The sequence below is a fragment of the Rhododendron vialii genome, chromosome 2a (genome assembly GCF_030253575.1).
Source record: "Rhododendron vialii isolate Sample 1 chromosome 2a, ASM3025357v1".
Taxonomy (NCBI): domain Eukaryota; kingdom Viridiplantae; phylum Streptophyta; class Magnoliopsida; order Ericales; family Ericaceae; genus Rhododendron; species Rhododendron vialii.
Genome location: NC_080558.1, coordinates 24,153,784 through 24,165,692, shown reverse-complemented (window position 1 = coordinate 24,165,692; position 11,909 = coordinate 24,153,784). Strand labels below are relative to the sequence as shown.

The 11,909-nt window shown below is 38.5% G+C and overlaps 1 protein-coding gene across 1 annotated transcript; it reads left to right on the top strand.

Annotated features, from left to right (window-relative positions):
• The first annotated feature begins 433 nt into the window (after window positions 1-433).
• Window positions 434-10,872, top strand: LOC131315830 (cellulose synthase A catalytic subunit 8 [UDP-forming]). The gene is made up of 13 exons (XM_058345033.1): window positions 434-993; window positions 1,813-1,892; window positions 2,048-2,099; window positions 2,207-2,351; window positions 3,615-3,881; window positions 4,499-4,844; window positions 5,433-5,570; window positions 6,689-6,814; window positions 6,909-7,121; window positions 7,990-8,248; window positions 8,516-8,715; window positions 9,481-9,834; window positions 10,037-10,872. Exons 1-13 carry the CDS (start codon window positions 816-818, stop codon window positions 10,619-10,621), a joined length of 2,943 nt encoding a protein of 980 aa, XP_058201016.1. The 5' UTR covers window positions 434-815; the 3' UTR covers window positions 10,622-10,872.
• Window positions 10,873-11,909: the final 1,037 nt, after the last annotated feature.

Sequence of the window (11,909 nt, the reverse complement as noted above, 5' to 3'; positions counted from 1 at the left end):
TGAATTGATTTTTTACAAGATTTCATAGAAAATTATTTTAAAAATAATGGGCGGTTCGAATCATCTTTATGGAATCCGAGGTAGACCTCATAAAACCAATATGTGCATAGTATGTACATGTTCATATGTACTCATAACTTTTCTGTTTGTACAAAGAGATATGCTAAGTGTACAACCATTTGAACACAACACCAAACATAACCCCCTCACATACACCTGGGTCTCACACACATTTAACACGCTGAACCCACGTTTACGTGAGGGATTGTATTTGGTATTGTGTTTAGATAATTGTGCACCTAACCTCTTTTTTTTTTCTACAAATGTGTGTACCATCAATCATGTCTATATACTTTTTCAATATTACTTCAAATCTTTTCTACAAAGAAACAAAAATGAAGTGTATGCTGTGCGGTAGGATACTCCACATCAAAATTTCATAAACTACATCTGTGCCTCATGGCAAGGCCTTCAAGCTCAAGGAAGGTTGGTTGAGGATGTACAAAGCCCAACCGCAATCTTCCTTCAAACTCCCGCAATTTTTTCAAATCTCAGACCAAGAAAAAGACGTTGCTTCTTCTTCTTCTTCCCTCTCTCTCTCTCTCTCTCTCTCTCTCTCCACCTAACAACCTCAACCTCCACCTCTCTCTACCATTACAAAAATGGTTGCACCACCACCATCATTCCATTGCAAGCAACATACCCTAACTTGGGTCACTGTTTTCCATCTGGGTGCGAACAAAAGGGGATCAAGATTCAATAGGAAGAAGAAGGAAAAAGAGCAGAAACCCTAGTTTGGGTTAGGGTTTCTGAAGATGATGGAATCTGGGGTCCCTCTCTGCAGCACCTGTGGTGAACAAGTGGGGTTGAATTCAAATGGGGAAGTGTTTGTGGCTTGCCATGAGTGTAATCTCCCCATTTGCAAATCATGTTTTGACTATGAAATCAAGGAAGGACGTTCTTCGTGCTTCCGGTGTGGTGCTCCGTATGAAGGTATTCTGTCTATCTGATTTCAACCTCTTTACATGGTATTGGGCTTAATCACATTGTCAATGGCTACTTCATTCATTGCCCTAAAAAGTGCAGTTTTTTTTTGGACATATCGGTACGTTTCAAGGTGTCAAATTGTCCATTCTTTTCTTTCATTTCCGCAAATTGGAGACAAAACTTATTTGTGGTTGAAAATAAGTGTCGTTTTTTTAGGATCCATTTTACAAGGACTCAAGTACATGTGCTGAATGCGAGAATGTATCTGTGTTGAATTCATCTAATTCTCATGTTACGAACATGGGGACGTTGCATAATGTTTATTTGGGTGTGTATGGTTTGCACTCTTGAATCAGCTTAACTTCATAAAATCTGTATAGAAATTCTTAACGTTTATTTATATAAAGTAATTCATTGCATAACATTTGCTTAAATCGATAACATGAAGACGAAAACACATAACATTCAATTGTTATGAATCTATGTGCAAATGTCTAGGACATGAAGCAGTCGAACCCTTCCGGACACCCATTAATGGGTATTGAGTGCTAACTTGTCCAGACTGTACAACTTCATAGCTTGGAACTTGAAGCTTGATATACCTTTTCATTGTTCTGCTTTTTGATGGAATCTTGAGTAGTAGTTGTTAATGAAGAGTTGAATTGTAGATATCACCCTTAGGCGGCTGGATAATGCATTAAACGAACATTTGAAAGTGTTGCATGTGGTATCATGCAATATAGTTTTTCTGTTACCTTTTATATTTGTAGATCATGTTTCTCATGACTTAGTACTATAGACTAAATGCATGATTGGATTGTGCAGAGAACGCAACTATAGCTGATGTTGAAACAGAGGTATCTGCCAATCACTCCACAATGGCTTCTCACCTCAATAATATGCAGGTGTTGTATTTTGACCATCCTTTGATTTTCCTAGACCTATGACAATTTCTTTTGGACAGAAAATAGGTACAAACCCGTGCCTGCTTCTCCTATTTTGCTTGAATTTGAAGTATTTGTTGAGAATTTAAGGTGCTTTTGTTTAATACTTGTTACAGGATGTTGGCCTCCATACTAGAAATATAAGTAGCGTGTCCACACTCGACAGTGGTGAGTGAATTGAATGTATCATGTGATTGGTATAGCATTTATGTTTTCGTTTGTCTAGAACAGTTGCTAATTCGTCTCACTGGTGACAATGATTTCTGCCTTTGAAGAGTTAAATGATGAATCTGGGAACCCGATATGGAAGAATAGAGTGGAAAGTTGGAAGGACAAAAAGAACAAGAAGAAAAAGGCTGCTAGTAAACTTGCTAAAGAGGCTCAAATTCCACCTGCACAGCAAATGGAAGAAAATCAGCAGTAAGTGTAGTAATTCCTTACAGCTAGAGAAATCAACATGAATTCAAACCAATTTATTTGTATTTCTATATTTAACCCCCCAAAACATAAGGTCGTTTACTAAAAAAAGGAAACATTGCTTCAGGCAATCACTTGAATGCTTTTCCAACATACTGTTGTAATCCATTACCTCAAGTTGATAATGATATTGGAGTTTACTGAGATTAATATTGGCTTGGACCATGTGACAGTTATGCTTTAAAACCTGTAGCTACGTTATATGGACTCGGGTGTCAGGTGTTGGGACATATCGAAGTGTTCAATTCGTCTAATTTCTATTCCTAGGACAGATAGACTCCACAAAGTATTCATATTTCCTATTTCAATTCTTTGATTCTACAGGTGAGATAGTGGTACGATGTATCATATAGCATTTCCTGCATATTATGATATTAATGCATTTATATGCCTAATTATATGGTAAACTTATATTACTACATGTTTTGTTGGGTGATTGAGCAGCGAGTATCTAGCTATATCAATCTAGGACGCGGACAATAGAGAAAAGAATTAGCTTTGGTTCAGAGCTTGAATCAGAATATCCTTCAGTCACCCCAGGTGAGGAGTTAGGCTAAGCCGGAAAGATAGATAGCCTCTTGATTGACTTTAGAACTGAAAGAAGCTGGTAGCAAAGGAAGTGGTAGCAGTGCTTTATATAACTGCTTTTAGGTCTAGAGATTCATCCCCTGCTTTACTGTGGTTTACCCATAACCATCAGCGGCAAGGGTTACGGAAGAGGCCAAACCAACCCAAGTATATCACAAATAGATACGGTTGGAGCAGTTATATTTTCCTGATCGGCGTCGGGTGAAAGTCATTTTATTCATGTCGGACACAATATCCTGCACCCTTGCTCAAGTTTCTAGTGTCCAGCGAATTTGACTATTCAACTGAAATTCCAAATTGCACGAAGCCATTTCCTTCACTCTTGATAAATCGCTGCATCATATGTTCCAACTATTTTTCATTTCATAGTGCGTGCACGGGAAAAAAGATGGAGTACACGCAAGTTGTTATGCCCTGGCCGAATTCTCTATTTAACATTGTTTTAATTACTCATTGTTTATTTGACTTCTTCAATTGTCATGTGTTAGTAACCACTTGATTTAGTTCCTCAGGGATTTGTTTAATTTCCAAGGCATGTAGGATGGTTTATATATTCCTTTGTGGATATCTTAATTACAGTTAACATGTCTTACTGGAATGTACTGATTTTTTGTGCAGGCCAGGAGATGCTGCGCAGCCACTTTCTAGAGTAATACCAATCCCAAAGAGCCAAATCTCGCCGTACAGAGCTGTGATCATTATGCGGTTGATCATTCTGGGACTCTTCTTTAACTACAGAGTAACACATCCTGTTGATAGCGCTTTTGGCCTGTGGCTCGTTTCCGTCATTTGTGAGATCTGGTTTGCTGTTTCCTGGGTTTTGGATCAATTCCCTAAGTGGTCTCCCATTAATAGGGAAACCTATATTGAGAGGTTGTCCGAAAGGTATGCATCTAAAACAGCCAAACTTAGAAGGTCTTTTCAGAAGTCTTGAGTTATAAGCTATAAAGAAAGAGCCTTGTGCACTGTTACAAAATTTACGTACTCTTGTCATATAAAATAACTTATTTAGTCAATCATGTTAAACTGGAGTTTGCAATTAGGGAAAATCACAATAGTGCTTCACCAGCAATGGTTCTTTTTGTATAGGGTAAGTCTCTGTTTGGATGAAACTCCAAATGAATGGATTCAATGTTTAGTTTTGAAAGCTTAGCCTGTAGATGGCTGCTTGTGAAACCAGAGTGAACTATGAACTAGAGATCCAAGAGATGTTTTTTTATGCAATCCTTGTATAACTACAGTCTTTGCATGAGGAATCCTCAAATAAGTTCAACCAAATAATCATTTGAAATTCATCATGGTAAAGCTTCCAAACTCCATTGTTGAATTCTCTATTTAAACTGTTAAACTTAATTCGAACTATTCTCATTGAATAGTAATGTCCAATCCATTCATTGAAATCTACATATGTCCAACTGGAGCCTACGTGAAGATTCAAACCGTATGCGTAATAATTTGGCCCTTGATAAGTTGAACGTAAGATGATTTCACTATCACTCCAGGTATGAAAGAGAGGGCGAACCCTCAGAGCTAGCTGCCGTGGATTTCTTTGTCAGTACAGTTGATCCTTTGAAAGAACCACCATTGATAACTGCCAATACTGTGCTTTCGATCCTAGCCATTGATTACCCGGTCGACAAAGTGTCCTGCTATGTTTCTGATGATGGTGCGGCAATGCTTACGTTTGAGTCTCTGGTTGAAACAGCTGAATTTGCAAGGAAGTGGGTCCCATTCTGCAAGAAATTTTCGGTTGAACCACGTGCCCCGGAATTTTACTTCTCACAAAAGATTGACTACTTGAAGGATAAAGTGCAGCCTTCTTTTGTGAAGGAACGCAGAGCAATGAAAGTAAGCATCTTCTATTCCGTTTGACCAAAAAAAAAAAAGAAGAAGAAGCAAGCATCTGAATCCAGCTCCTTGCTGCAACTTTTTACACGCTGGCAACTTATATTGTTTTGGGATCTTAATCATTTGGCTGCCGCAGTATGCAAATGTAGTGTGTTCCATTAACTCAAATAAATACTTATTTTTTAATTAAAGGTGATGTATTGTTAGAGAATGACCTGTCTCGTAAAGCGAAAGATAAGTGCTCCCTCCGTCCCATAATGTTTGTCCGATCCGCAAAATGAGGACGTAAAAATAATACAAATTTTGCAAGAAAAAATTTAAATTTTTTCAACAATTCACTAGATATTGATGAGTTCTTTTAATTTATGAAAAAAGTTTGAATTTTTTCATAAATTAAAAGCAAAAAAATTCTAGAACTATATTATTGATGAGTTTTGGAAATTTCAAGAACTTCGACTTTGAATTTAAAGGGTACTTACATTTTGGGACATCCAAAATTGGAAAGAAGTACAAACAATAAGGGGCGGAGAGAGTATTTATATATTTTAGTTATCCAAAAACCATAAATCTTGTTATGTATGACTGTAGAGAGATTATGAAGAGTACAAAGTCCGGGTAAATGCTTTAGTAGCCAAGGCTCAGAAGACACCAGAGGAAGGCTGGACCATGCAAGATGGAACACCTTGGCCTGGGAATAACACTCGAGATCACCCTGGCATGATTCAGGTTAAATCAATTTGTCAATCATTACATGTTAACCACAGTACTAGGGATTGGAATTTTCATGTCTCATCACTCCATTTTTCAAACAAAATTCATAGTGTTTACCAATGAGTCCACTAGAATAGATTGATTCCCAAAACTTTGTTGTTATGTTACTGGCTTGAATAGCAGATAGACCTGCTTATAAGTCATTTGTGGTTTGGAACAAATTAATTTTTTTTGCTTATTTTTGTCTTTTCTAACTGTTTTTTGGTTTTGCTTTCATAATTCACGTTGACAAGAGGAGTCTAAATATAGAAAAATAATAATGATTAAAAAAAAAAAAAAAACTTCACTAAAGCACGAGGGACAAATACTCCAAAAGAGACAGATTTTTGGATAAATTGTTTTTGAACTTTTATCAAGGTTGGCCCATATTTTTTTACTTTCTGATTCCTTGTTGATTGGAATCCGAAAAGTCATTTATTAAGACCAAAAGCTAAAAAAAAGTTCTCATTGACTAAAAAATAAGTTAATTTAGGCCAGACTCCAGCTTAGCCAACTTGAGGATTTATGAAACTTGACTGAGATTGGGTTAGACCAATACTAGGCAGTAGGCACACATGTTTTAACATCCATTCTCACATCCTCTCTCATAATAATGGCACGTATGCATCACTATTTAGAGGAATCCCACCAGCACCTTGTGATGGAGGATGGAAGAATAGATGTAAAGATGGATGTGTTCCTAGCATCGATATTAGGTAATGCCTCGTAGTATTTTTCAACTTCTAAAGTTATTACGGAATGCATCTATAAACTGTCTAGATTCAGAAAACATATGGAAGTGCCTAGCGTACAACAAAACAAATTCAGGATACATTTTCGCTTGTGAGAGAGGATGGAAGAAAATATGTAAAATCGACGTGTTCAAGCATCAATATTATTAGGTAATGCATTCAGACAATGTATGGAAGTGCTTAGTGTACAATCGCACAAATTCAAGATATGTTTCTCTTTTTCTTTCACCCAATTTCCTGAACAGTTCAATGACCGTGATTCTTAGAAGTTATCTTCTTACCAAGGTACTCCAAGATTTAAATTTTGAAATGCAACACTGGACCTGTTTTTCATCCTTTCAGGTTTTCCTTGGACATAGCGGAGCTCATGACATAGAAGGAAATGAACTTCCTCGACTGGTATATGTCTCGAGAGAGAAGAGACCTGGCTACCAACATCACAAAAAAGCTGGTGCTGAAAATGCTCTGGTTTGTCTACGCACATTATTTAAGAGAAAGTTGTTTTCTACTTACAGTTCAAAATACCTCATCTGATTTGTACTCTGTGATTGCTGTCTTGAAGGTAAGGGTGTCTGCAATTCTCACGAACGCACCATATATCCTCAACCTTGATTGTGATCACTATGTAAACAATAGCAAGGCAGTTCGCGAGGCAATGTGTTTCATGATGGATCCACAAGTTGGTCGAGATGTATGCTACGTGCAGTTTCCTCAGAGGTTTGACGGCATTGATCGCTCTGACAGATATGCAAATCGCAATATAGTCTTCTTTGACGTAAGCTTCAAAGCTAGCATAGTATTTTTGTTTAGTCAAGTAAGGATGTTACAACCTTCATAGCCACTGGTGTGCCCACTTTTACCTGGTGTACAGTTCTCGCAGGTGGGGTCTTGTACCCCCGGTGTACTGTACTGAGGCTGGGCAAATGTGGCCCCCTTTGAGGCAGGGTCCATGTTAATGAAAAATAAAACCTTTTTAGCAGTTAGAGGTAGATTCAAAGAGATACATTGAGACATAAATAGACAGTCATGTTGCAAAATGTATTACACGTCAAATCAAACAACTCTTCCTTCGGTGGTCATTATCCATTATTCTTTTACAAGTAACAATCCTGTGATTTGCAAAATGGAGGCAAAATCTCCATTCAGTGTTAAGAAAAATGTGTTTGTAGTATCTCTGACCCTGTGTCAGTTTGGTCTGGGACATTAGAGGAAGGAGGACTCCCCAGATCTATCGGAAATTTTTGGGCAAGTTGAAATTCCATTTTCAGAGATCTCTTGATTTGTTGGTGTAATAGTATTATGGAACTGTCAAATCCAGAGCAGTCAGTTTAAAACTTTTGAAAATTTGCTCTGCCAAATGAAAATTTCAAATTCTTATAGAACAATAATTTAGTCAAAGTTTGCTACTTAGAGTCGTATGCTTTTAAACCAATGCAAACTTCACAAAAAAAAAAATTCTGCTCTTCAATTCCTGAATGAGGTGAATCTTCACAAAATACCTATTACTTGTAGCCACGACATGTTGCAAATTAAAAAGACTAGAAGGTACATGTTAAGACATTATAAAATATAATATCGTCTCACTGAATGACCATGCATCGTTGAGTTGTAGTGGCATTTGAGAATTTGTATTTCGGTTTCAGGTCAACATGAAAGGGTTGGATGGCATTCAAGGACCAGTTTACGTGGGGACAGGTTGTGTTTTCTATAGGCAAGCACTTTATGGCTATGGACCTCCTTCTTTGCCCAGCTTACCCAAGGCTTCTTCATGTTGCTCATCGTGTGGAATCTGTTGTTGCTGCTGCCGACCCAAGAAGCCCACCAAAGATCTCTCTGAGGTTTATAGAGATTCAAAAAGGGAAGATCTAAATGCAGCCATTTTTAACCTCAGGGAGATCGACAGTAAGTCTCATGACACTTAAATATAGAGAAATACGTAGAGACATTTTCAGTAATAGTTATATTGGCTTTGTTCGGTTGCCAATTTAGTTTTAGTTTTGTTTCCAATCATTACCCTATATCTCTAATTATTAATTTCATTTCTCTCTCTATCTCTCTCCAATCATTACCCCTATCTCCAATCATTACCCTATGTCTCTCTCCACCCACTACCAAAACTAAACTACCAACCATTGCTTCTGCTTTTTTATTTTCCCTCCTTTTCTGCAGATTATGATGAGCATGAGAGGTCTTTACTCATGTCCCAGATGAGCTTCGAGAAGACTTTTGGCATGTCATCGGTGTTTATTGAGTCGACATTGATGGAGTATGGAGGAGTAGCTGAATCTTCCAACCCATCATTACTTATCAAAGAAGCAATTCAAGTCATTAGCTGTGGGTACGAGGAGAAGACGGCATGGGGAAAAGAGGTGGGATACTTTGTATTTGTTGTAGGCTTTAGAATTAGAATGCACATATACATTATCCTTTTGCCACATTAAGGGCCCATTTGCTTGTGCGATTTGAGCATCGTAGATGACAAATCCATGCAGCCACATTCTACGTTTGGTTGAAACGGGTGCAGTCTGGACAAAATATCCATTGATATGAAATCCCAAAAAACAAAGTGTACAATATCGTGGAGATGCCATATTATCCATATAATCCACATTGTATGATGGGAGACTTGGGAGTACACATTATTTGGGAATACATTTCCTTCAACTATTACTCTAGTCAAACAAAGGGGCCCTAACAATATGGGACGTGGGATATGAGAAAAGTACTCATGTTTGACACTCGGCAGTCATTAAGTATGCCTCAGTAGTATCACATGGTACCGTGCCAAAGACGCTCATTTTGTGCATCAAATTCCCTTTTTAGTTTGTAAAAAAAAAATTTACCTTAAGACACGGGATTTTGATATATGTGACTCTTGACTACAGACATCCGTACCTGTGTCTATATAGCAAATTGATTAGTAAATTAGATTCATGTTACAACCTTCATCAACCTTTTCTTGTTACAGGCATTTCAGTATTACTCTAGATGGTTTATATACTTACTTTTCTCTGCATCTATCTTTTGTTCTTTTGACATCAACACAATGTGGCATAACTGCTAATCAACACTAACCAAATTCTAACAATGATGATTCATTGATCCTTTAAAGTTTTTGCACTTTTGTATCCCAGATTGGCTGGATATATGGGTCAGTGACTGAGGATATTTTGACGGGTTTCAAAATGCACTGCCGAGGATGGAGATCCATTTACTGCATGCCTTTGAGGCCTGCATTCAAAGGTTCTGCACCAATCAACTTGTCTGATAGGTTGCACCAGGTTCTCCGGTGGGCTCTTGGGTCCGTTGAGATTTTCCTGAGTCGACATTGTCCCCTCTGGTATGGATTTGGAGGTGGCCGCCTTAAGTGGCTTCAAAGGATGGCATATATTAACACTATTGTTTACCCATTTACATCTCTCCCTCTCATCGCATACTGCACTCTTCCAGCTATTTGCCTTCTCACCGGCAAATTCATCATTCCCACGGTAATTTGTTTCTTGCATTTAGAAACATAAGTGGTTTTGGCTTCCTAACTGCAAAAATTGTGAAAAAGACTTCTGGAGTAACTGAAAAAATATGAGTTGGTGGGTCTGAGACTGCATGAATCACTACTTGTCCATCATGTGTTGCTTGTACCAATACTTCAAACTTCAAGGAACTGACATACCGATACTTACTTTGATTCAGCTTTCAAACATAGCAAGCATATGGTTTCTTGGCCTCTTCATCTCCATCATCCTGACCAGCGTGCTCGAGCTGAGGTGGAGCGGTGTCAGCATCGAAGACTTGTGGCGTAACGAGCAGTTTTGGGTGATCGGAGGAGTTTCTGCCCATCTCTTTGCCGTTTTCCAAGGGTTTCTCAAAATGGTTGCTGGACTCGACACTAACTTCACAGTTACTGCAAAATCATCCGAAGATGGAGAGTTTGGCGAGCTCTATGTTTTCAAGTGGACCACAGTTTTGATCCCTCCGACCACCCTTTTGATTCTCAACATGGTTGGAGTGGTTGCTGGCTTTTCGGATGCCTTGAATAAAGGGTACGAAGCGTGGGGGCCGCTTTTTGGGAAGGTGTTTTTTGCCTTCTGGGTGATCCTTCATCTCTATCCCTTCCTCAAGGGTTTAATGGGTCGCCAAAATAGGACTCCAACCGTTGTTGTTCTGTGGTCAGTGCTTTTGGCTTCGGTCTTCTCTCTCATTTGGGTCAAGATAAATCCGTTTGTGAGCAAAGAAGATACGACGACCGTGCAAGGCTGCATATCCATTGATTGTTGAGTTGTTACAAGAAATTATGCATGCATTTAGATGCAAAGAAGCCAATTATCAGGTTTGGTTTTTGGCAATGTTTTCTTACTTTGAAATTTTGGAAGATGTCATATGTAGACATCGGAGTTTGCTGCTTTTCTTGTTTGGCTTGAGAGAAAGATCCAAGAAACTGGTAGCAACACGAAATGGAAGAGAAATCATATAGTCTTTGTATTAATTTTGGATGGACAAAGAGGAAGAAAATAAGATGAATTTGATAATGGTCGCCATGGTTCTACCTTGTTACAACAACACTCATTGCTAGAGAAAGAGTGTGTTTGTGTTATTAGAGTGATGTTGTACATACGTGGATGTTTACGGTTCGATCAGCGGGCAACTAGCAGTCTGTTGACGAATTAGGAGGGAAAAATAAGAGTCAGATACGAGGTAGTAGAGCAGAAATAACAGCAAACTATGGCTGTAGAATTATGAAATACTAATAGCATAGTACGTATTTTAATTTGTATTGTACACATTTCAGGCAGAAGACGAAGAGATGAGATAAATGTTACCCCGTCCTCTTGTTTGGAATATATATATATATATAAAAGAGGAAAGAAATAATAGTAATGAAATAAGGGGCAAACGCGTTTGTCTCTGCGTAGTTCTTTGCGAATTGTCTCTGCTGTTAGCATAGCTGAATAAAAAGTGGTAGTAACAATTAACCCATCATCCTCCGGATCTCTTTCAGAGAGATCAAAACTAGAGGTGAGAAATGTACCCGAGTTAACCAAAACCGACCCCCCGCCTGAAAATTTTTGGGTTGGTCGGTCTGAGCTTGCTCCCGGTTGGTTTCGGTTTTTAAGGAAAAAATTTGCCATCTTTGGTTCGGTCTCGGTTACTTAAAATTACGACCGAACCAGATCGAACTAATCCTAAACTATTCAAACCGATCTAAACCGATTGGGGGTTTTATGTTTTACTAGTAGTCTTGTACTCTGAGACCAATCCGGTCTGTTCATCTCAATTCCTAAATCAGCAAACACAATAAAAGAGCACCTTCTCACTGCCTTCGATTCTGTCACGCTAACAGCGCCTCCGCCCTTCTCTCTCTCTCGGCCTAACGTGATTTGATTTCAATGGCAAGAGCGTTATTTATCCCGACGGCAAGAATGATCCGATTCACCAATTCGATCTCTGGCTTAAGGTAATATAGAGCGGCCCAACTTATAAAATCCGGAAACCCCGACCAGGCTGAACCACCCCTTCATAAAAGACATTGTGGTCATATACTTCAAACTGGATAAGAAATTGATAG

Coding starts and splice junctions, on each gene's coding strand:
- LOC131315830 (XM_058345033.1), top strand. CDS start 816: ATGATGGAATCTGGGGTCCCTCTCTGCAGCACCTGTGGTGAACAAGTG. Junction 994..1,812: donor GTGTGGTGCTCCGTATGAAG/GTATTCTGTCTA, acceptor TGGATTGTGCAG/AGAACGCAACTATAGCTGAT. Junction 4,845..5,432: donor AGGAACGCAGAGCAATGAAA/GTAAGCATCTTC, acceptor GTATGACTGTAG/AGAGATTATGAAGAGTACAA.